General features: G+C 37.4%; 1 protein-coding gene across 1 annotated transcript in view; it reads right to left on the bottom strand.

The window, feature by feature from the left end:
* Window positions 1-16353: 16353 nt before the first annotated feature.
* Window positions 16354-23364, bottom strand: part of Sms (spermine synthase) — a 55468-nt gene continuing 48457 nt past the window's right edge. The window contains exons 10-11 of the mRNA XM_027927388.2: window positions 18442-18557; window positions 16354-16489 (exon numbers count right to left, since the gene is read on the bottom strand). Of these exons, the coding sequence (XP_027783189.1) occupies window positions 16450-16489; window positions 18442-18557 (156 nt within the window). The 3' untranslated portion in view covers window positions 16354-16449. The remainder of the gene's footprint in view (window positions 16490-18441; window positions 18558-23364) is intronic.

The raw sequence follows: 23364 nt of genomic DNA, 5'->3' as shown, positions 1-23364 counted from the left end.
AAACAACAACAACAAAAAACTTAACACCAAAAAAACCAAACAACCTAATCAATAAATGGGCTAAGGAACTAAACAGACACTTCACAGAAGAAATACAGTTGATCAACAAACATGAAAAACTGTTCATCATCTCTAGCAATTAGGGAAATGCAAATCAAAACTATTCTAAGGGGCTGGGGTTGTAGTTCAGTGGTAGAGCACTTGCCTAGCATGTGTGAGGCCCTGGGTTCAATCCCCAGCACCACATTAAAACACACACACACACCAATAAACAAAATAAAGGTATTAAAAAAAACTAAGATCTCATCTCACTCCAGCCAGAAGGCAATTATCAAGAATACAAACAATAATAAGCGTTGACCAGGATGTGGGGAAAAAGGCACACTCATACATTGCTGGTGGGACTGCAAATTGGTGCAGCCAATATGGAAAGCAGTATGGGGATTCCTTGGAAAACTGGGAATGGAAACACCATTTGACCCAGCTATCCCACTCCTTGGTTTATACCCAAAGGTCTTAAAATCAGCATACTACAGTGATGCAGCCACATCAATGTTTATAGCAGCTCAATTCACAACAGCCAAGCTGTGGAACCAACCTAGAGGCACTTCAAGAGATGAATGAATAAAGAAAACGTGGTATATATACACAATAGAATATTACTCATCCTTAAAGGAGAATGAAATTATGGCATTTTAAGGTAAATGGATGGAAATAAATGGATGCTAAGTGAAATAAGCCAAACTCAAAAAACCAAACGCCAAATGGTTTCTCTGATAAACCAATACTGATCCATAAGGGGTGGTAGGTAGGAAAAAATAAAAGGAAATTTGGATTGGGCAGAGGGGAGTCAGGGGAGGGATGGGGCTGTGGGAATAGGAAGGAGGATAGAATGAGATTAACATTATTCCCCTATATACATGTATGATTATACCAGTGTGACTCTGCACCATGTACAGCCAGAGGAAGAAGTTGTGCTCCACTTGTGTACAAAATGTCAAAATGCATTCTATTATTATGTAAAACTAATCAGAACATTTTTTTTTAAAGTAACATTTATTTTCTAAGGTGGGGTGCATAAACCTGGCTTAACACATTGTATTAGTTCATTTTCCATTTCTATAACAAACTATATGAGGCTGGGTACTTGATTTTTTTAAAAAAATGAAGTTTATTTGGCTTATAGACTTGGAGGAATGAGAGCCTGGTGCTGGCTTCTGTTTGGTTCTGATGAACACCTTATGGCTATGTCACAACATGGAGGATACCACCATGATGAGAAGTTCCAGAGGAGAGTTCAGATGACAAGACAGGAAGCCAGAGTGATTCAAGGGTCAGGCTCACTCTTTCATAATGTCCCATTCTCTTAGGAATTAACTTGTTCCTTAAGACCAACACTCATCCCATCCAAGGGCAGCACCCCCAATGACCTAATTACCTCCTGCTAGTCCCCACCTCCTAAAGGTTGCACCTCCTCTCACATTGCCACATTAGAGACCAAGCTTCCAACACATGAATCTTTGGGGGAGGGGAGGAAACACATCCAAACCATAACATACATTCACTAACTTCTGAACTGTTCTTAGAATATGCTTTTGTTTTGATGAACTGTGCATGCTGAAGTACCCTGTCCACAAACTTAATAATCTTAGTTATGATTACCACATCTGATAAAATACTTTATTCACAGCATCTTTGGTAATTTGTTATAAATGTGACTGTTTAGCCTATGATAACAGATTCCATGTAACTTAACTACCAATTTAAATGTTCAAATGTTTGAAATTAATGCTTAAAAATAAATTATAATGTGGCCCATCATAAGAAATCATTTCAGCTAGAATGTGATCAACATCTTTTTCCCTTTTTGTGACATTCTAAAATATTATCCATTAGCATTTTGAAGCCATCCGTATATCTTTTTTCAAGTACATTTTTAGCTCAGCCCTATCAACTATCAGTTTCTCAAAGTAAAAAAAAAAAAAAAAAAGCTGTTATGTTGTTATACCTAATACAAGCCCACAAGTAAATAATTTAATATAGGATAACAAATGTTTTTCAAACACTTGGGAATGAATAAACAATTTAAGTAAAGGTACTTGGGCAAGTGGTGATCACAATGGAAAACTACTCTTACAACTCATAGAACATAGCATGCCAAAAACAACAAAATCTTTCCTCATATCCTACCCAAAAAAAAAAGAAAAAAATGGCTCATAATTGAAAATCCAAATTATGAAAAAACAAAAGTTTAAAACACTCACACACACATATGCACATATGGCAAATAAGACTAGAGAAAGGTTCTAAAGACACAGTAGACAAAAAAAAATACATAATGAAAACAGTAACAAATCTGACTATATTCAAATAAAAAACTTAGGTGCATCCAAAATACCATTAACAAATTAAGTGGCATTAGATACATGTAATACTGTAAGCTAAAAAGAATTATCCTGAAGACTGTAATAATAACACATCAGTAGGAAAATAAAAGTACAATAATCAAATGGACAAAACAGATACATTTCCAAAGAGATATACTCTCTGTCCAATTAACTTAAAAAAATGTGCCCAACCTCATTAGTACTCAGGTTATTGAAAACCTAAACTATAAGAAATGACCATTTCACACCTCAGACTAGCAAAAATGTTAACGTCTAACAAAGCCAAGTATTGGCAATGGAGCAACTTCAATTCTCATAACCTGATCATAAGTGTAGAAATTGGTATACCACTTTGGGAAGCAATTTGGCACCATCTAATAAATTTGAAGCCTGGAGAAGCAGACATGCAGGAAGATACTGGAAGAACTGGATTTTTATTTCTGTTTTCAAAGTCTATGATGAGGTGCCTTCTTAAACGAATTGCAAATTTCAAGGCCAGGAGCCAAGCAATGAGAAGTAGCACATAGGAAAAAGATTCATTTCTAGGTCACCTCTGATGAATTTTGCCATTTACCTTTGTCATTTCAGATGATTTGTGTTTTTAGCCCTTCACATGTGGTGATTTCAGTGCCTGGTAGGATGTTCCAAATGAATTCTTTGGTACATAACAAAAATCCACAGTAAAATGAATGTTTTCTAACTTCTCATTGCTTTTTTATATAGTAACATTTTTGTAGCATTCTGACTCTTGTGAGGATGTTGACATTAATCTTACAAATTCAAAGGACTGCATGTTTAAGCTTGATTAAATGCATTTGTTCCATGAAAGAGAAAGCCGATCATCCTTTAGTTGTTCATTTCTTTCTCCATGTCAGTGCCCAGTTGAAACATACATTACTCACTGTTCTTACCATTAGGTTGAATCACCTAAGTCCTCTGGATGTTATTGGATCTTACAGAGCCAAACCACCAGATGTCATCTTCTTTGTGATTTACATTTCATATCATCTCTTTGATCATTTATATTTTCATTTTCTCTTTCCTATTAAGTATCCGGTGAAACTCAATAGGCATGGTCCCTGCCATCTTTTTGTTGTTGTTGTTGTTGTTAAAAAGTTTATCTAACCTTGACCAATTGTAACATGCAAATTGAACATCATTCACCTTTCCCTTAAATGAGTCCTTCCCAGATAAAACAAGAACATCTAACATCTTAACTGCACTCATTTAATTATCACTGAACATAGTCAGATAACTTATAGATGTGGAAAAAAATCAAAGGAAAAAAATGGAATATTTGGGCAAATCAAAGTAACAAGTTAGTGAGTACAAATATTGAAAAGGACAATGCTAAACGTATTTTTCAGATTCCACTACCTGATTTCTTTTAAAGGCAGCAGTAGCACAACACAGTAGGCAGTTTGGCTGTACTGGTATGAATTCTGATTTTGTGTTAACTAAATGTTTGAAATCTGATACTTGCTGATAAATAATAAAAATATGACATTTGAGCACTTACTCTGTGCCAGAAACCAATCTAAACATGCACTCTTTGATTTGATCCCAATAATCCAGATGGAGGGCCTGTTATTTCATCTAACATATGCATAGAGGGCCAAGGTATCGGAGTCAGGCAGTAGGAAAGCCAGGACTTGAGGTCAATTCAATGGTCTGAATGGAGAGCCTCTGCTCAAAACCACTTTTATATCGTGGATCCCAGAAACAGTCTTTGGAGGAATTGGTGTGGCCTATGATGAGTACACTACAGCACTGCTAAGTATATGTGAAGCACTACCTTTATGCTGGAAATTTAGGATTCCTTGAGCCAGTCTTGATCTCACCACTAAAGGCAAGGTGTAGAGAGGGAACAACACTGTCTTGTAACTCTTGACTTCTAGGCAGAATGGAATACAACTTTGTCTTGTGTCAGGCTCCCCAATTATCAAGGGAGTAATTGCCAAAATAATTCTCATTCAAGAAAACCACAAATTTTGGTATCTCAAGTGGACACAGGATGCCTGTGTACTTCACAGTACTATTTTACATATGAGGTACCTGTTATTATTTTGGGTTATTTTCTTCAAAGATTTTTATTTTTTATCTATTTTTATTTATATGACAGCAGAATGCATTACAATTCTTATTACACATATAGAGCACATTTTTTCATATTTCTGGTTGTATACATCTTCAAAGATTTTTAAATCTTTTGCTAGTAAGTGGCCATCTGTTGAATATTTTGCTTAATTAGGCACAGGGCTATAAAATTCAGTCTTTGTTACATTTGCCAGACTCAAGCTAGATTGCTGCTACTTCTGAGAAATTATCCTTATTTTCTTAATTACCATTACTTTTGAATTGAGAAAATAAAAAAAAATCCCTGGATTTTAAATTCTGAAGTAGAATGTGATAGATTGAATTCATTTTCCCAATTCTTCATTCCACTATCATCTATCTCCTTGCCATGGCCTCTTGATTGGTGGAGAGTTCCTGTTTCTAAGCCTTGGGCTTAGCCATGCAATGTGCTTTGGACAAGGAGACAGACATGGTACCTAGGCTTGGCCTGTGCTTACATCATATGCTTGCCCTGTTGCACACCTGCCTTTTACTAGGCGAACCTGATTCAGGTAGTCCCTGGTTAAAGTGGATGAGAAACATGTGGAACAGACCAAGCACAACACAGAGCTTGGAGCAGAGCCCAAACCAGATCAGTTGAACCACAGCCTATCCCACAGATGGGTGAGAGACAAATCAATACTTGTTGCTATGCGCTGTTGAAATGTCAAGTTTGCTTGTTATGCAGTATTATTGCACTAATGGTTGATATATAAACCCTCTCCCATCAGTGTGTAATAGCTTCACATTACTATAACAAAATACTCAAGACAATTAACTTCTAAGAAAAAAGGTTTATTTTGAATCATAGTTGTAGAGTTTCCGGTCCAAGATTGGGCAGCCCCATTGCTTTGGATCTCTGGTGAGGATGGCACATCACAGCAGAAGCAAATGGCAGAAGAAATCACTTACATCATGAACCAGGAAGCAGAGAGCAAGAGGATAGGTGAGGTCCTACAATCCCTTTCAAGGGCATATACCCAATTACTTCAGGACCTTCCATGAAGCCCCACCTCTCAAAGATCCACAGCACTTCCCAATGGTACCATGCTGAGGACCAAGCCTTTAACATGTGGACCTATCCAAACCATAGCAGCCTGCCTAATTATTGTGAAGACCATCTGTATTAGCCCTCTGTGTATGCTGCAACAAAGTACTACAAACTATGTGGCTTAAACAATAGAAATTTATTTTCTCAGTTCTGGGAGGTAGAAATCCAAAATCAGTGATGGCCAGGTTGTTTTCTTCTGAGGGCTATAAGGGAAAATCAGTTCTGCCTCTCTCCCAGCTTTTGGTAGCCTCAGGCATTCCTTGGCTTGTTGATGGCACTCTCCTTGTATGTGTCTTCATATCATCTGCCCTCAATATATATCTTTCTGTTCAAAATTTCCCTTTAATATTCATTTTTTAATTTTAGGTGGACACAACATCTTTATTTTTATTTGTATGTGGTGCTGAGAACTGAACCCAGCTATCCCTTGAGCCACATCCCCAGCCCCCAAAATTTCCTTTTATAAGGACATCAGCCACATCATATTAGGGCCCGCCCTAAGGACTGCATCTTATCATTGGCAAAGATACTATCTCCAAATTAAGTCGCATTTGCAGGTACTAGGGGTTAGAACTTCAATATTTTTTTTTTTTTTTGAGAACACAATTCAATCTTTAATACCATTCCAGATGTTTTTCTGGGGGGTGGAAGGAAGATATAAGAGTGGAAAGGTCTAATGACCTTTCAGCTAATGGAAAATTGAAGAGGTCATGTTATTATATAGCTATAGAAGCAGTGAATGGGATTAGGCTTTGCTGTGTCTTCTAAATGGTATTTTATTGGGCATTTGTAGTAAATCACCTTTACCTCTGCCCATCCCTTAAACTAGGATGTATGTGCTTTCTTTATAGCTTTTGACTTATTAAGCCTACACTTCCTCTTCATGCCTCTATTTCCAGGAGCCCTCCTAGTGCCCTATTGCTTTGGGCTGATGTTTTATGCTGCTTTTTTTCTCCTAAAGATGTTGCTCACATGTTCTTTCCTTGACACACTGCCCTGAATATATCTGACCCCCTACACAGAGGCTGCAGCATAAGTGCTGCTGAAAGCTGTTCTAGTACATCAGAATGGAATTGTATAACCTCTAATCTTTCCTCTTATTATTCTTTGCATTTTTAATAAACCTGCAAAAGATCCAAGCACCAACTAAAATTTGTTCCAGTTTTTACTCTCCACAGAAATAAACAAACTTACCTAAGCCCATGAAATCAAAGCACAACCCAGGCTTCAGTAAATTGCATGTTTAGTTGAGTAAAGAGTATAATCCCTTATCCTGTGTTTAGAGTCCTCAGTGTGCAATGTCTGCACACTGAACAGGGTCTGCATCCTTTCAGAATCACAGAGACTTGAAAATGTCTGCACTGCTCATTGCTTCAGTCTTCAGTAATGGACCTCTTATCTGTCACCACTGCTATGGATATCAGTCCCAGATTAAAAGTTTTGGTTTTGGGGGGTTGTGCTGGAGATTGAACCCAGGGCCTCTGATGCTCTACGTAAGTGCTCTACCATGCAACTGCACCCAAGCCCTTCCTTTTAAATAATATCCATAAGAACATTTCTAGCCATTGGAAAATAAACAGGAACTCATTTTAGCAACTATTATGGCAATATTTATTGCTTTTGAAGCCACTTATAGTTAAAACACAAATAGAATTAAGGACAAAAATCACATGATTATCTCAATAGATGCAGAAAAAGCATTTGACAAAATCCAATACCCATTCTTGTTTAGAACACTATAGAGAAACTAGGAATAGAAGGAACTTACCTCAACATTGTAAAGATTATATATGACAAACACAAGGCCAATATCATATTGAATGGAGAAAAACTTAAAAAGCATTTCCTCTATAAATAGGAGCAAGACAAGGGTGCCCACTCTCTCTCATCACTCCTATTCAACTTAGTCCTGGAAACTCTGCCAGAGCAGTTGGGCTAGACAGGGAAAGTAAAGGGATACAAATAAGAAGAGTTCAAATTATCTCTGTCAACATACATAAATCAAATACTTTCCTATACTGAATCTGCTGAAAAAGAATTAGGCAAAATAATGAGTTGTAATGCATTCTGCTGTCATATACAACAAATTAGAATTAAAACAAAAAAAGAATTAAGCAAACTATCCCACTCACAATAATCTCAAAAAAAAAAAAAAGAAAAAAAAAAAACACTTGGGAACTAATCTAATGGAGAAGTGAAAATGCCCAATAAAATACCATTTAGAAGACACAGCAAAACCTAATCCCATTCAGTGCTTCTGCAATAACAACTAAAGAACACTAAAGAAAGAAATTGAAGACCTCAGAAGATGGAAAGACCTTCCATGCTCTTGCATAGGCAGAATTAATATTGTCAAAATGGTCATACTATCAAAAGTAATACACATATTCAGTGTAATCCCCATCAAAATACCAATGACATTCTTCACAGAACTGCAAAAAGGAGTTCTAAAATTCATTTGGAAAAATAAAGAGAGCCAGAATAGACAAAGCAATCCTGAGCAAGAAGAATGAACCAGGAGGCATCACAATACCAGACCTTTAACTATACTACAGAGCTATAGTAACAAAAACAGCATGGTACTGACACCAAAACAGACATGAAGACCCATGGAATAGAAGACACAGAGACAAACTCACATAAGTATAGTTATCTGATACTAGACAAAGGTGCCAAAAACATTTGTTGCAGAAAAGATAGCCTTTTTAACAAATGGTGCTGGGAAAACTGGATATCCATATGTAGAAGAATGTAACTTGACCACTATCTCTCACGCTGCACAAAAGTCAACTCAAAATGGATCAAATACCTAAGAATTAGACCAGAAACCCTGCACCTATTAGAAGAAAACATAGGCCCAACACTTCAACACATTGGCACAGGCACTAACATCCTTAACAAGACTCCCAAAGCATAAAAATTAATAAATGGGACGGTATCAAATTAAAAAACATTTTGCACAGCAAAGTAAACAATTCAGAATGTGAAGAGAGAGCCTAGAGAATGGAAGAAAACCTTTGCCACCTGCTGCTCAGATAGATAAAGAACTCAAAAACTTAACACCAAAAAAAGAAAAACCCTAAATAACAAATGGGCAAAAGAACTAAACAGAAACTTTTCAGGAGAAGAAATACAAATGGCCAGTAAATATATGAAAAAATGTTCAATAACTCTAGCTGTCTGAGAGATGCAAATCAAAACTACATTGCGATTTCATTTCACTTCAGTCAGAATGGCAAACATCAAGAATACGAATAATATGGGCTGGGGTTGTGGCTCAGTGGTAGAGCACTCACCTAGCCTGCATGAGGCACTGGGTTCGATCCTTAGCACCACATAAATGTAAAATAAAGATATTGTGTCCACCTAAAACTAAAAAATAAATATTAAAAAAGAAAATAGAAATAATAAATATTAGTGAGTATGTGCAGGGGAAAAGGTACATTCATATTATTGTTCATGGGACAGCAAATTAGTCTGGAAAGTAGTATGGAAATTCCTCAGAAAAGTAGGTATGGAACCACCATATGACCCAGCTATCCAACACCTTAGTATACATCCAAAGATCTAAAATCAGCATATTATAGGGATATAGTCACATCAATGTTTACAGCAGCACAATTCACAATAGCCAAGTTATGAAGCATCTCAGGTGCCCATCAATAGATGAATGGATCAAGAAAACATGGTGTGTGTGTGTGTGTGTGTGTGTGTATATATATATATATATATATATATATATATATATATATATATATACATACATACATACACAATGGAGTATTACTCAGCCATAAAGAAGAATAAAATTATGGCATTTGCCAGAATAAAGATCAGCGGAGTAAAGGAAGGGGATTGAGGGGGAGGGAGGAGAGACAGGATAAGGGAAGAACAGTGGAATGAATCTGACCTAACTTCCCTATACACATACATGAGTTTTACCTTTATGTATATCCACAAGGCACTAATTTAAAAAAAAAAAAAAAAACAAAACTATAAGTAAATAGCAGAAAGACTAGTAAAGGGAAGGGAACAGGGAGGGAGGAGGGAGAGAAAGAGGAAGGTACAGGGAACTGAATTAGAGCAAATTATATTCCATGTTTTTATAGTCATGTCAGAATGAATCTTAATGTTATGTATAAATAAAAAACTAAATTTAAAAAAGGGGGAAAAATCCGCAATTCTTCATGCCTTGGCTTTCTGTATTTTTTTTGCAATGCAACCCATCTGATTTTCCACTGACCAATACTCAAAGTATAGTCCACAGACCAGCTGCATCAATGTCCACAGATAAGATGAAAAATGCAGACTGCTGGGTCCTGCCCCAGACTTACTGAATCCAACTTCTTTTAATGTGCTCTTCAAGTAGTTCTCGTATGCACTCAAGTTAGGAAACCACTGCTCTAATTTTTCTCTTCCTGTACCTAGATGGCACAAAAACTTTTCTTTAAGCAGAACCTGAAAAAGCCCTCAACCACTTTTTTCATAAAACTAATTGAATAGCCTTTTAATAGGATCCTATCTTCAAATTTGAAATATTAGAACAATATGGGGCTCTTGGCCTTAAATCAAGTCCTCAGACTTCCCTCTCATTCTCCATCCATCTTTTTTTTTAACATTTATTTTTTAGCTGTAGGTGGACACAATACCTTTATTTTATTTATATACAGTGCTAAGAATTGAACCCAGTGCCTCACAATCAAGGAAAGAAAGAAAATAAAAGACTTCATGCTTGGTAATGTCTTAGCAGCAGATCAAGCTCAAGCACAATCATCTAACAGCAAAGACAGTGGAGCATATGAAGCAAGTTCTTTCCTCAGGGCCTTTTATCCCTAAGCCAGTAGGATCCACAAGAGCCTGAGAGTAGCTGGAAGGTGAACTGTCACACCATCCTCTTACTCTTGCTGGGTCTCCCTTTTTTATTTCTCCTACAGCAGATGTCATGGGCAGAGCCCTACTCCTCTGGCCTTCATGATCTCTATTGGAAGCTCCTATAGCTATGGTTTCTTTTTTGTGTAGCAGACAGTTGGAAAGCCTCAAAGACACAATTTAGCCACTAGAACTTCTGCAGCTTCAGGAACATGTCTCTTATGGTAGATCTTAAAGCAGCAGGCATGCTTTTCTTGGGTGTCACACAGGTCCCTTGAGCCTTATTCCTGCTAGATTTTTGGTTGTGCCCAAAATTCTCACAAGCATTTCTCTCAAGCAGATGGGAAACCATATATCTGTGCCAAGAGTACCCCCCCACTAGGTTTTTTTTTTCAAATGTTTAATATTTTATTTGGAAACAACTTGGTTGCAACAAAAACTTCAGTGAATTCAACAGATATAATACCTATATTATAAAGAGATATAGATATATATTAGTAGATACTTTTTTAGTTGTTGATGGACCTTTATATTATTTATATGTGGTGCTAAGAATAAAACCCAATGCCTCACACATGCTAGGTAAGCGCTTTACCACTGAGCCACAACCCCAGACCCACAAAACCTGTATTAAATTGAGACTACTGTCTGTATTCTAATTTGCCAGTTGACAATAGTCTCATGAAAGTGTCCTTTACAGCATTCTCCCCTCCAATATAGGACTTAGTTTAGGATCAGGTGTGACACTTGTCATGCCTCTTTAGTCTCCTTTAATCTGAGAATTTTTCACATTCTTTTTGGTTTAATCTCCAGCAACACACATATCTTTGAAGAGCGCACTGGGACTTTTTCTTAATAGACTGTTTCTCATCTGGTGTCTAAAGTTTCCTCATAGCTGGGTTCAGGTAATGGATTCTTAGCTAAACACTGCATAAGAGGTGACAGATCCTTCTCAAACTATCACATTTGGAGGCACAGGATATCCACTTGTCCCTTGGATATGTTGATTCTGGTCACCTGGTGTGTTATTCAGTTTCTTATCATTATGACCAAAATACCTGACAACAACAACTTAGAGGAGGAAATGCTTATTTGGGGCTGTTTCAGAGGTTCAGTCCATTGTTGGCTAACTCCATTGCTCTGGGACCAAGATGGGGCAGAATATCATGAAGAAAGGTATGACAGAGGAAAGCTTCTCAATTCATGGAAGCCAGGAAGCAGAACACAAGCCTGGGTAGCCAGGGACAAAACATAACCCCCAAAGGCATACAAATAACCTTCTTCCTCTAGTCATGCCCCACCTGCCTACAGTTACCACCCAGCAGTCCATTCAAATTATTAATCCATCAAATGGATTGATCCACTAATGAGGTTACAGCTCTCACAATCCAATCATTTCACCTCTGAACCAAAATCCAAATGTCTCTTCCTTTCTACCAAGATGCACCATCTCTGCAGGCATGAAACACTTCAACAGACATAAAGAGATATGGGGTGAAGATTATATAATAAGACTGGAGAAAAATTGAAACACTGAGTGTGAAAGGTACAGCCAATGCAGGAGATATGTTGACAGCTCCTCTTAGCATTGAGAGGATAGATGGAGGAAAATTTCAGGTAGCAAATTAAACCCAGACAAAAACAGAGAGCAGGGCAAGGGAGAATATCTAGAAAGTAAATGATATGAAATATATACAGAGTTGTATGTTTAGTCAGCATCACTTGGCATGAATGTAAGTTACCACCATCATTAACCAAGATATAAAATGATTTTAGAACAAAGTCAAGACACAAGGATTTCCTAATAGGTAGAACTAGAAATGATCTCTAATAAGGTTAACTCTAGGGTCAAAGTCAATGTCTGCAGAGACCTGCCCCTTGCATGTCTTTACTATGGTGGATATTCCATCTTTGGGGAAATGGGGTGAAGAGACCACCCAAACCTCCCTCTCTTGGATACTGGAGGTCTGCTTTCAAAACAGGATTGTTCAACCTGCCTCTTTACACAGGAGGGACCCTGATTCATTTATTCTGTTACAAAGTTGCAGAGAAGAGCCTATTCCCTAATGCTTCATCATGAAGGAATTGCTTACTGAAATGATCACATGGTTGGTTGTTGCACAGGAAAACTGTCTACATTAATGAGCCAGCCTGAGCATCCCCCGGACCCCCAGATACAAGAGATAAGTATACCTGTCTAGTCACATTAATCATCTGATTTCCCAGGGAAATCACATCCAAGAGTACTCAAACAGCTTTCCAAAAGCACTGGGATATTTCTTGCTCATGTTCTATTTCTCATTTTTGAAATAATGAGTAAAACAGAAATCAGTGGAATGACTGCACCAGGTAATTGAGATTTTAAATGGTTCTGGCTGAGGAGAACTGACCTGCCAGAGTTAATTTGAGGTTCTGACAGAGGGGAGAAGGGACTCAACTACTTTCCTCACCACCCAAATCCAATCAAACAGTGGAAGCATAAAAGTTAAAGGTTCTTAACCTGGGGTATGGACAGAATTCTGTACATCCAAAAACTTAGAGGGGACAACATTTTTATCTTTCTCTTCACTAACCTCTCACTGAAATTTAGCATTTATCTTAAGCATGAACACAGGTAATAACCATGACTTTGTCAACGAGAAGAATCAGATGCCTTATCACATTTTAGTTCCTACGGATTTTATAAATATTTATGCTTATTACAACTTCAAAATTATGGAACTTGACCCACCACTCAATTCAGCTATGTAACAAGTTAATAAAGCAGCCCAAATATTAAGCCATAAGTTTTTTAAATCTAATAACTCATTTTCTTGTAATCCTATGTAATATGTTTTAAAACTTGTTTCTAAGAAGGAACTCTCAGGTTTTGCCAGGCAGCTCCAGAAGGAGCCCAAGGTACAAAAAAAAGGTTAAAAACCCTTGATGGAAGCTTCCATGTTAGAAACTGAGAATGCTACAACCTAGATTTAAATTGTGACTACCATGGGACCCTCAGGCACATTCCACACTTGGACTGCTAGCCTACTCAATGACTGGGCAAGAAAACATAAATGAATTGGTTCATTAACCAAAGACACAACGATGTTAGAGATTATTTGCTACAAAGACACTTAGCAATAGGGTGGGCAACAGGGTGATTGAAGGGAGTCAAGTGTTTCTTCAAGGTCACATAACAGTTCCTATCTGATACACACCTATCAAATAATACAACCCAACCAGCCTCTGAAACAGTGCACACTTAAAATGTTGTTTCAAGAATATATGGTAACATGTCAGCCATGGTGGTGTCCCTCTATAATCCTATCTGCTTGGGAGGCTGAGGTAGAAGGATCCCAAGTTCAAGTTCCAGGCCAACCTGGGCAACTTAGTGAGACCCTGTCTAAAAATACAAAATAAAAAGGGCTGGGGATGTAGCCCAGTGGTAGAGCACTTGCCTAGTATATACAAGGCCCCAGGTTCAATCTCCAACACCACAAAAAGGAACTTGTGCCACTATGAAAATCAGTACACTAGTGTTACCCTCTCTGAGAAAGTCTCACCATAAGGAAAAAAAGGTCAGCTGAAATAAAGCACTTAGAAATCAAAGAGTTGGTTGATGGACCAGACTTTGGGTAGCATTGCTCTGATGCCTCAAACAAAGGCCAATGTACATAGGACACAACACCCCCCACACACAACTCCCTGCCCTCTTTAAAGAGTCAAGGGAACAAAATGCAACTGATTAATTTATTGACAGATGGTAGAGAGAAATGCAAACTCTTGTGTCAGCAACAGTTAATGCAAGCAAGGACGTGACTTACTCAAACTGCACAGAAAGGAACAGAACATTTTATTTTGACATCAACAGTGCTTCAGCCCATTAAAAACACCTTCAATCCAGCCTTCTACCAGCCCAATTGGATGATCATTAATCAAGTTTTATAAATATTCAATCACATTTCCAAGAGAAAGCAGCATTTCATTTTTTAAATAAATCAATACTTGATATCTGGTGATGTGTTGAATAGAATTTAAACTATAGCCATGTTAGTCTTGTCTTTCATTAAAAAAGCAGCTACAGGATACAACAGTATATTCTAAAGGAGACCTTAACACTATATAACACTGTAGCCATTAAAATAAGATAACAGTGCTAGATCATTTAACATTTCCTTAAAAGGCAGCAAAAGCCAAGATGAATTTAGTTGTCATTATTCAGTTTGCATGCTTTTGTTTTAAAATAACAACAAAGACATTCAAAATAATCAGACATCATCCTTTCTCCAACACAAAGAAATGGGTTGGATCAGAATTCAATATTATCACCAAAGATAAAAATATCTATCTTTCCATTTCTTTCTTCCCCCTCATACCACTTCCCTTATTTTCTCCCAAATGCATCATCCCGTGATCTGGCACAACCTGATCCACTTAATTTCTTCCTGTCTCAGTTCTTAACAGGACCTGTATCACCAGACTTATTAGTGGATCTGCTGCCTTGGAATCAAGTTAGTCCTGTGTTAGTAATGCACACTCTAATCATATCATATCAAATAGCAGATACATTTGGTTTCTTTTCTAAAATGGAAAGAAAAAACACCTCCATTCTATTGACCTCAAACAGTGTTCTAACAGTAGCAGCAGCATCATTTTAAAATCCTACCCAACATACAGAGCCTTTGCATAGCACTATAGAAGAATTTAAAGGCACAGGAAGACGTCCACCAGTTCCATTTTTAACCTATATGTGTACAAGAAAAGTATGTGTTCAGCTTATCAAGTTTCAATGTGACTCTCTAACTCCTTTTATTCTACCGTATTGTTCCTCATCAATCCAATAAAAAAGAACATTTTTAATATACTATACCATTTAGTCATACCTTGGGGAGAATGTTCTATGGTGACACTAATTATATCTCAACTGGATATTTCATTTTTAATGTTTTGCTTACTATAAATTCACTGTAAATGAAATGATTCCACTGATTAGTATAAATTTTTATAATACAACAGGATTACCATTGCCATCTAATAATCCAAGTCACTATAAATTCCCCTTTACCCAGAATACAAAAGCAAGCTCTAAGTTATGTGCACTTTCTTAGTAGTTTTTAAGTCATTCCTTTTGCCACAGGCCTCTCCATAAACTCTATCATGTAGCTGTGCATCTAAGAATCTTCTCAAAGTTTCATAGCAGCTATCCTAAATGATCTCATTTCTACACTTAATATACCAGTAAGAGTGGGGATAGAAATAGGCTTTAGGCTTTTGACTTTCAACTTTACAGTCAAGCAAAATTTCTTGCTATCCTCAGGTCAACTTTATAAGAAGGAAGTGGTGAATGTAATGGGCTGTGTATCATTTACCACAGTGCTAAATGAAGTCATTATTACTGTTCAAGAAAGGCCCCAAGGCTATCCCATTATAAAGAGATAAATGGTACCAAGTGCTATAACAAAGTAAAAACAGTCCAGGAGATACCTTTGTTCTAAGCCAGAGGGAGGAAGAGGGGACTGGGCTGAAAAAAAAAAAAAAAAAAAAAACAACAACAACAAAACACATGAAATGTCTCCTTTGTTATTTTAATTGAAGCATTGCTATTCATTTTTTAACTTTCTTATAAGCACCAAATTTTGATATCTAAATCCATTTTGGGGGAAAGAAATCAAACCAAGAACTTCCCTCCAGAACAAAAAAATGATGTTCATTCCTCCAAACATCCAAATTTAGGTCTACCAAAACCAAAAAAAAAAAAAAAACCCACACAGAACTAAAAAGTAACAAAAATCACATTCTAAGGGGTCAGTGCACTTCGCAGTCTTTGCTGTACTATCTAATTGCCCTTCAGCTGACTTTCCAAAAATAACACCCTAGCTCATCAAAATATACATTTTCCATTTGCTTTTTTAAATTAAAAATAATAATTAAAAGAAGAGAAACTTTAAGGAGTTCACAATCAATTGCCCGACTCTTTTTAATGTCATGTACAGCATTCAGAGGTCAGGAAAGCTGTTTGCAGCACACATGATTGGGGGATATTCATCTTCAAGGTTTAGCTTTCTTCCAAACAGTGTAAAATACCCACCTGGACTGAGAGTCAAGGAATGCAAGCAGGTAATTCAAGGAGGAACAGGCATCACTTAACATTTGTGTGTTGGCCTACAAATTGGAAGATGAATGAAAACACTTCATGGCTTAGAGCATTGTGATAATGAGAATGAAAGCCTTTGAACAAGGCCACTCTAAAGTGTGAGATTTCTGAAGGGAGCACTAAGTAGACAAAAGGCTAAAGAAATGCACAGATGCTCCTGGGTATCACTACTGCTTACCAGGTCTCACAAAAGGTTTGGGGAATTGGTATGAGGAGGAGAGGAGAGGAGGGGAGGGGAGGGGAAAGTGAGGAAGGCAGAGAGAGGGTGAGCAAGGGGAGAGGGGAAAAAGGGGTAGAAGGAGGGAAAAAGGGGAACCATAGGACTGAAACCTTTTCCCAAATGTTACCAACTGACATCTCAAATGTCTTAAGCATGTGAACACTCACCTGAATGAACAAAAATGTTCCTGTAGCAAATGATAGTCCATACCCTTATAATTATGTAAAAAATGAATCCTAATGTTATGTACAACTAAAAAGACTGAATGAAAAATGTTCCTGAAGGGAAACCCTGAATCAAGCTGAATTGTAGGAGACACTGAATCTTTCTACAGGCCATGGAAGGACATGGCCGCCTCACAAATGAGAGGATCCCCCTCCTCTCATGGAGGACTAGGGAATTCTTGCCTCTTGCCCAGCATCTGGCCTCAGCAGGCTGCCTATGCTCTGCCAGGTTCTGTCACTTCCAGCCTTACCACAGGCTGACAGCGGGAATCCCTGAATGAATGACATAATTTTCCTATGTACATATATGAATACACCATAGTGAATCCCACCATCGTGTACCTCTACAGAATGGGGTCCTAATTAGAATAACATATAGTCCATGCTTGTATAATTATATCAAAGTGGACTCTACTGTCATGTATAAATAAAAAGAATTTTAAAAAGAATGAATCCTGGGCTGGGGATGTGGCTCAAGCGGTAGCGCGCTCGCCTGGCATGCGTGAGGCCCGGGTTCGATCCTCAGCACCACATACAAAGATGTTGTGTTCACCAATAACTAAAAAATGAATGTTAAAAAATTCTCTCTCTCTCTCTCTCTCTCTCTCTCTCTCTCTCTCTCTCTCCCCTCTCTCTTTAAAAAAAAAAAAGAATCTCTCCCCTCTCTCTTTAAAAAAAAAAGAATGAATCCTTAATCACTTAATTTTTTAATCATATAAAAAAAACTGCTGTCACAGGAACCTAGGTTCAGCCATAGTCTGCCTACTTTTTAGAAAAAGGAAATACAGCGCAAATTTCCAACAATGATGCTCTAATTTTGGTTTCTCTCCATGTTCTTTCCTTTGTGATTGGGACTAACTTAAGTGGAACTCATGGAGAATACCAGCATTAACTCTGCACTCCCAGCATTATTTCAGCTCTCGATTTCTACTGCAATTAGCAGCAAGTGTAGAAACTAACATTAAAGACTGATGATTTAAATATGAGTAAAGTGAGTGTCTCTAGGATTTTTATCTGCCACAGGTGGGGCAGCATTTTACACTAGAGCATTATGGGTGCACACAAGTTCCCTGGAGGACTGGTGAAACAGTTCGCTGGCCCCAGCTCCAGCACTTCTGATGGGGCAGCTGGTCAGGGTGGGATATGATAATCTGTATATATACCAAGTTCCCAAGTGACGTGACAGGTCTGGGACCACCTTTGAAAACCTGTTTTTTGGACCAGTGGTACTTGATAATTAAAAGCACCTGGCAAACTGTGGCAAGCCACACCCAAGAGTCTCTAAAAGAATGACCCAGAAATCAGTTTTTTTTTTAAAGCTCTCAGCTTAGTTTATATACCACAGATCTATTTGTTTATTACTAGGATTTAAAATATTAAACTAGCACAGGATTGACTTGGGGGTTCTGATCTGACAACACAATGTCACAATCAAAGGATACAATTCCAAGTATGAAGGGACACAGACGATCTCCTTTGAGAATTCCACAGGACAATAGAGGCGCCCGAGCTGTTCTTCATAGAGTGACAAGGCTTCAGTCAAATTAACACAGTTCCCCTAAATCAAAGAGAGAAAAGCAAACAATGGGATTCTTGAGTCCCAGTCATTAGAATGTCTCTAATAAAAGAGAAGAATTCTAGCCTGAGATAAAAGTTCATCTTTAAAAATGAGATAAGGCCTCTGTACTTTCACAAAATGCACAGGATTCTATTTATAGACTTATTAGCTCATTCTCCTTCTACTTCATTTACCAAGCTATTTCAAATTATTAGAGTATGAAGTAATAGAAAGCAGTGAGACCAATTTCTCATTAGTGACACAGTTCACTGTATCTGCACCATGCAATTTAGCAAAGATTCATACACATAACTCATTCAAAGTAAATTTTTTCAATAATGGTCACCACTGTGTAGAAAATGAAGTATTAAAAAAGACAGTGTTCTTGCTTTCCAAATGGTTTAAACTACAACACTAAGAATCTAAAATGTTGACAAGGAACTACATTCACAGTTCATGCTTCTTTCCCCAAAATCTGTGATTTATCTTAAAGCATATGACAACAAAAGTTTATTCAGGATATATGCTAAGGATATCTGCCCCCTTGATTGCACTCTTTATCAAAAACTTTCTTCATTGTCATAACTTTTCTTCCCTTTTTGGTCACCACTTTTTCAGTCTCCCTAGCAGCTAGGGATGGTCAATGAGATAGATAGTGGAAGTCTGCTAGGAAAACTTTAGATTCTAAACATAGAGGGAGTGATCTGCCACTTCAACTCTCTTCCAGTCTATAACCTGGATGTGACATTTGGGGCTGCAGTAGCCATCCTATGTTCACGAAGGAAAAAGGGTGAAGAGAATCAATGACTAAATCTGCCTACCTCAAGAGCAGTGCTTTGCAATCTTTAATGTGCATATAAACCAAAGGGGATTCTGTTAAAATGCAGATTTTGATTCACTAGTTCTGGGATATGGTTTATCATCATTACAGCAAAATCACCACCACTCTCCGCCCAGTGATTTTCACTTTGGATTTAGAAAACAAGATGGGTATATTTAATATCACCTACAATTTTTTAACCATTGAAGTTCTTAACATTCAGAATACCACTGAATCTGTATATTAACTCCATTTCTTCTTCACAAGAATTATACTATTGATTTGCCTCAAAATAGCCAAGTACGATGCAAGGCAAAATAATATACAAACAAAGGCACCCATAATGTGAGAATTTCTGAGAATGGCATTTCAAAACCAACCAGCTAGCCAGCCAGTCAGCCGTGGACAAAAGGTTAGAACTATTCCAAGAGCTGGCCTTGGTGGTTTTAACTTAGCACATTCGCTCAGCATGACGTTGCCATTCAGTGCCAGCCTGTTTAATAACACATCATCTAGGGTCATGCAGTGGGATTTGGCCAAAGTGTCCTTCACCAGCATATAATTTGGTTTCAACATCAAGTTCACCATGAGAGCGTATAAACACCACACGTGTAATTTACGACTCATAAATAGAAAATGCTACCAGATGTTTTTAGAGCACATCACCACTAGGGAAGCTGCTATAGAATGGAAATGCCACCAAGGTGCACAGCTGAAGGGTTTTCTTTTCCATCTTAAAACTGACACCACACTCTCGCTTTAGAGAGGACACATGGGAGGACCTCCTTATAGAGAATGTGGAAAGGAAATGGGAAAGCTTCAATTTGTTCTTTCCCAACACTGCCAAGAAGCAATTTTTAAGAAGGAAAAAAAAGAAACTCTCCACAAATAGAAACCTACCCCCCAAAATAACATGATACACATTTTACTTTGCTGTCTACTTAAATAGAACACTTTTTCTTTTATTTTTAAGACACACAGGGCATGCAGAATGGAAACCAAAAATAGCAAAAAAACAAATGCCCCTTAAGGATGAGAGAAAGAGATGAGACAATAGGTAGGAACATAACTAGGGGTTAAACTTCAATTCTATAGCTTCGGCTGCTTGTCCCATGTTACATGTGACAATTTACTTTTTTTATTTTATAGATTTCTGTATTGTTTGTACCTTTTAAAGGTAAGTTAATTATATATTATTTCTTTTTTAATATTTTTTTTTTAGTTTTAGGTGGACACAATATCTTTATTTTATTTTTATGTGGTGTTGAGGATCGAACCCAGCAACCCGCGCATACCAGGCGAGCGTGCTACTGCTTGAGCCATAACCCCAGCCCTAGTATATGTTATTTCTGTAATGTATAAAAAGAAAACTGAAGAACACATCCTTGACATGCCTTTTAAAATCAGGTTCAAAAGCAAGCAAAACTAAGTTATATAGGAAATTACAAGTATGTGAACCATCTATAAAGAAAATATAAGAAATTTTTAAAAATGATACTAAGGATGGATTACTTCCAAAAGCAGCAAGTATTAGGCAGGAATATAGTTTGCATAAAGAGTACTGGTAATGCCCAGTTCAAGTTGGGTAGAGTGGTCAGGTGTCTGCTATTATTTCACACAGCATAATTTTACACTTATTTTTTATGCATCAAATAGCCTATCATTTTAAAAATAGGGTTAGGGGAAAGAAGGCATGTGTTCAAGTCCCAGAACCTTCCTCCTAATCCCATGAGAACAATTCCTCTACAATTTTACTTCTGACAGCCCCACCTGGACCAGCTCAATTCCCACAAAACATTCCCCAGCTTCATGGCATGCTACTAAAGGCTGCCTTCAAGCAGTAAGGTGACATCACAAACTTTCAATGTGATACAAGCCATTCTGGGCAGGAACATTTAGCTTTTGTGAATCACTATACAACCTATACAGCACTTTTATCCCATCCTTAAACTTACACTCCAGTTCTAAGCTGCACACTTCAGCAAGCAGAGTAAGCATAGCAATAAATTAAGGGTATTGCCCAAGCATATCACTCTGCAGTTTAAAGAAAAATCAAGGGCTGAGGGTATAGGCTTGCCTAACATGCATGAGGCATGAAGCCCTGGGTTCCATTCCCAGCACCAAAACAAATAAACAAACAAAAGCCTTCACTGGTAAGTATATCAATATATCCTCAATTAGGCTACCCTGCTTCTTGACTAGTCTTCAGCTTCCTGAAAGGCCTGCACACTTCATTCCATATGAATCTCAGGATATGGCACATTTCACTACTGGATTTACTCCATGTTCCCCAAAATGGATATCACAAAACGAGATCACTTTGTATTTCCAACTATAATAAACATAGAGACAGAAAACATGTTGTAATATATCTTCTGGAAAATTCTTGCAAAACAGCAAACCCCTGAGCACATAATACCTGTGATTTTTGAAATAAGTCAATTGGCCAAGGCAAGTTATCAAAGCCTAGATAATAAATATTTATGACTGGACTGGTATTCTAATTAAGCATTTCTATTAGTCTCCCATACTAAGATACCAGTTCTCTATAGGAGTCAGTCTACCAGTCAAATGTTCAGGATGAAGAAAACAGTCACATTTCCTTTCCAACACCACCTGTTATCTATTATAAACTGACTGTGGGGATCCATTTTTTTTTTCAATCTCCATAAAAAAAGTTTTTCTTTTTGCCATTTTGAGACAGGATCTCACTAAGGTGCCTCAGACTTGTGATCCTCCTGCCTCAGCCTCCCAAGTTGCTATGATCACAGGCCTTAAATTTGCAATCCTCTTGCCTCACCCATTATTGATGTATGCCATGCCACCTGGCTTTTTTTTTTGGGGGGGGGGGGGTCTGGTTTTAGTTAAACATCTTTCTTTAACTTAAACCTGCATGAGCATTCTATTTGCAGAACCATGAAAGAAAAAATGGTACAAATATGCCCTGCTTAAGAAATTCCACTCACAAAAATGCCCAATTCACTGAATCTGGGTTGCTTTTATAATAAGAAGTCTTTGAGCAGCTTTCACTGTAGATATCCTATAAAACAGAGGTCAGCAAACTTCCTCTGTAAATAGCCATACAGAAAATATTTTAGGCTATGCAGACCATAAGGCCACCCCCACAACTACTCCTTGCTGCCATTGTAGCACAGAAGCAGCCATAGACACTATGTAATGAATGGGCATGACTGTGTGCCAAGAAAACTACAAAAGCAGCAGAAGGCCATAGTTTGCAGACCCTTAGTCTAAATAGAATCAAATTTAGAATGTGTTAAAAAATCACTTCTAAATATCAGGAGATAAATTATCCACTTATAGGTAGTTATATACTCGCCTCAAAGCTTTGCAACTCTTTCACCAAGTGCAGAGACAGGATGAATCACTACATGCCTGTAAGCATTGCACACAGTGGGAAGTGCGAGAAAACAGAATAGGCTAGAGTCTGAGTTGAGGTGTTTCAAAGTTATATTATTCATCTCAGATCCCATAAAAAGTCCAGGGTTGGGTAGGGTCTGGAGGTAGGAACCTTCCCAGGAAAATATAGACCTCTATCTGTTATCGATGGTGAAACATATTAACCTTTTTTTAAAGCCATTGATCAATGGGTACAAAGTTAACAGTAAGATTGGAGCAAGAAATTCTGGTATGCTACTGCATAAAATGGTGACTATGGATAACAAAACTATACTACACATTCTAAAAAGCTAGAAGTAAAGGATTCAGAATGGTCTTTACCATAAAGAAATAAGAAACATTTGAGGACACAAAAATACTTACTGATTAAAACATTATCCCATCTATATTCATGTACTGAAACATCACCTGGTACCTCATTAATATAACAATTTTTATAGGTTTATGTCTTTTAAACAATTTAAATTTTTAATTAAAAAGTAGCACATATGACTTAACAAATAAAGTACATATTTTTTAGTGAAATGAGTTCCCAAGATCTAAATACAATATATTATTACTTTGTAAAGT

This window comes from Marmota flaviventris, chromosome X (genome assembly GCF_047511675.1).
Source record: "Marmota flaviventris isolate mMarFla1 chromosome X, mMarFla1.hap1, whole genome shotgun sequence".
NCBI lineage: Eukaryota > Metazoa > Chordata > Mammalia > Rodentia > Sciuridae > Marmota > Marmota flaviventris.
This window is presented reverse-complemented; position numbering and strand designations above follow the sequence as displayed.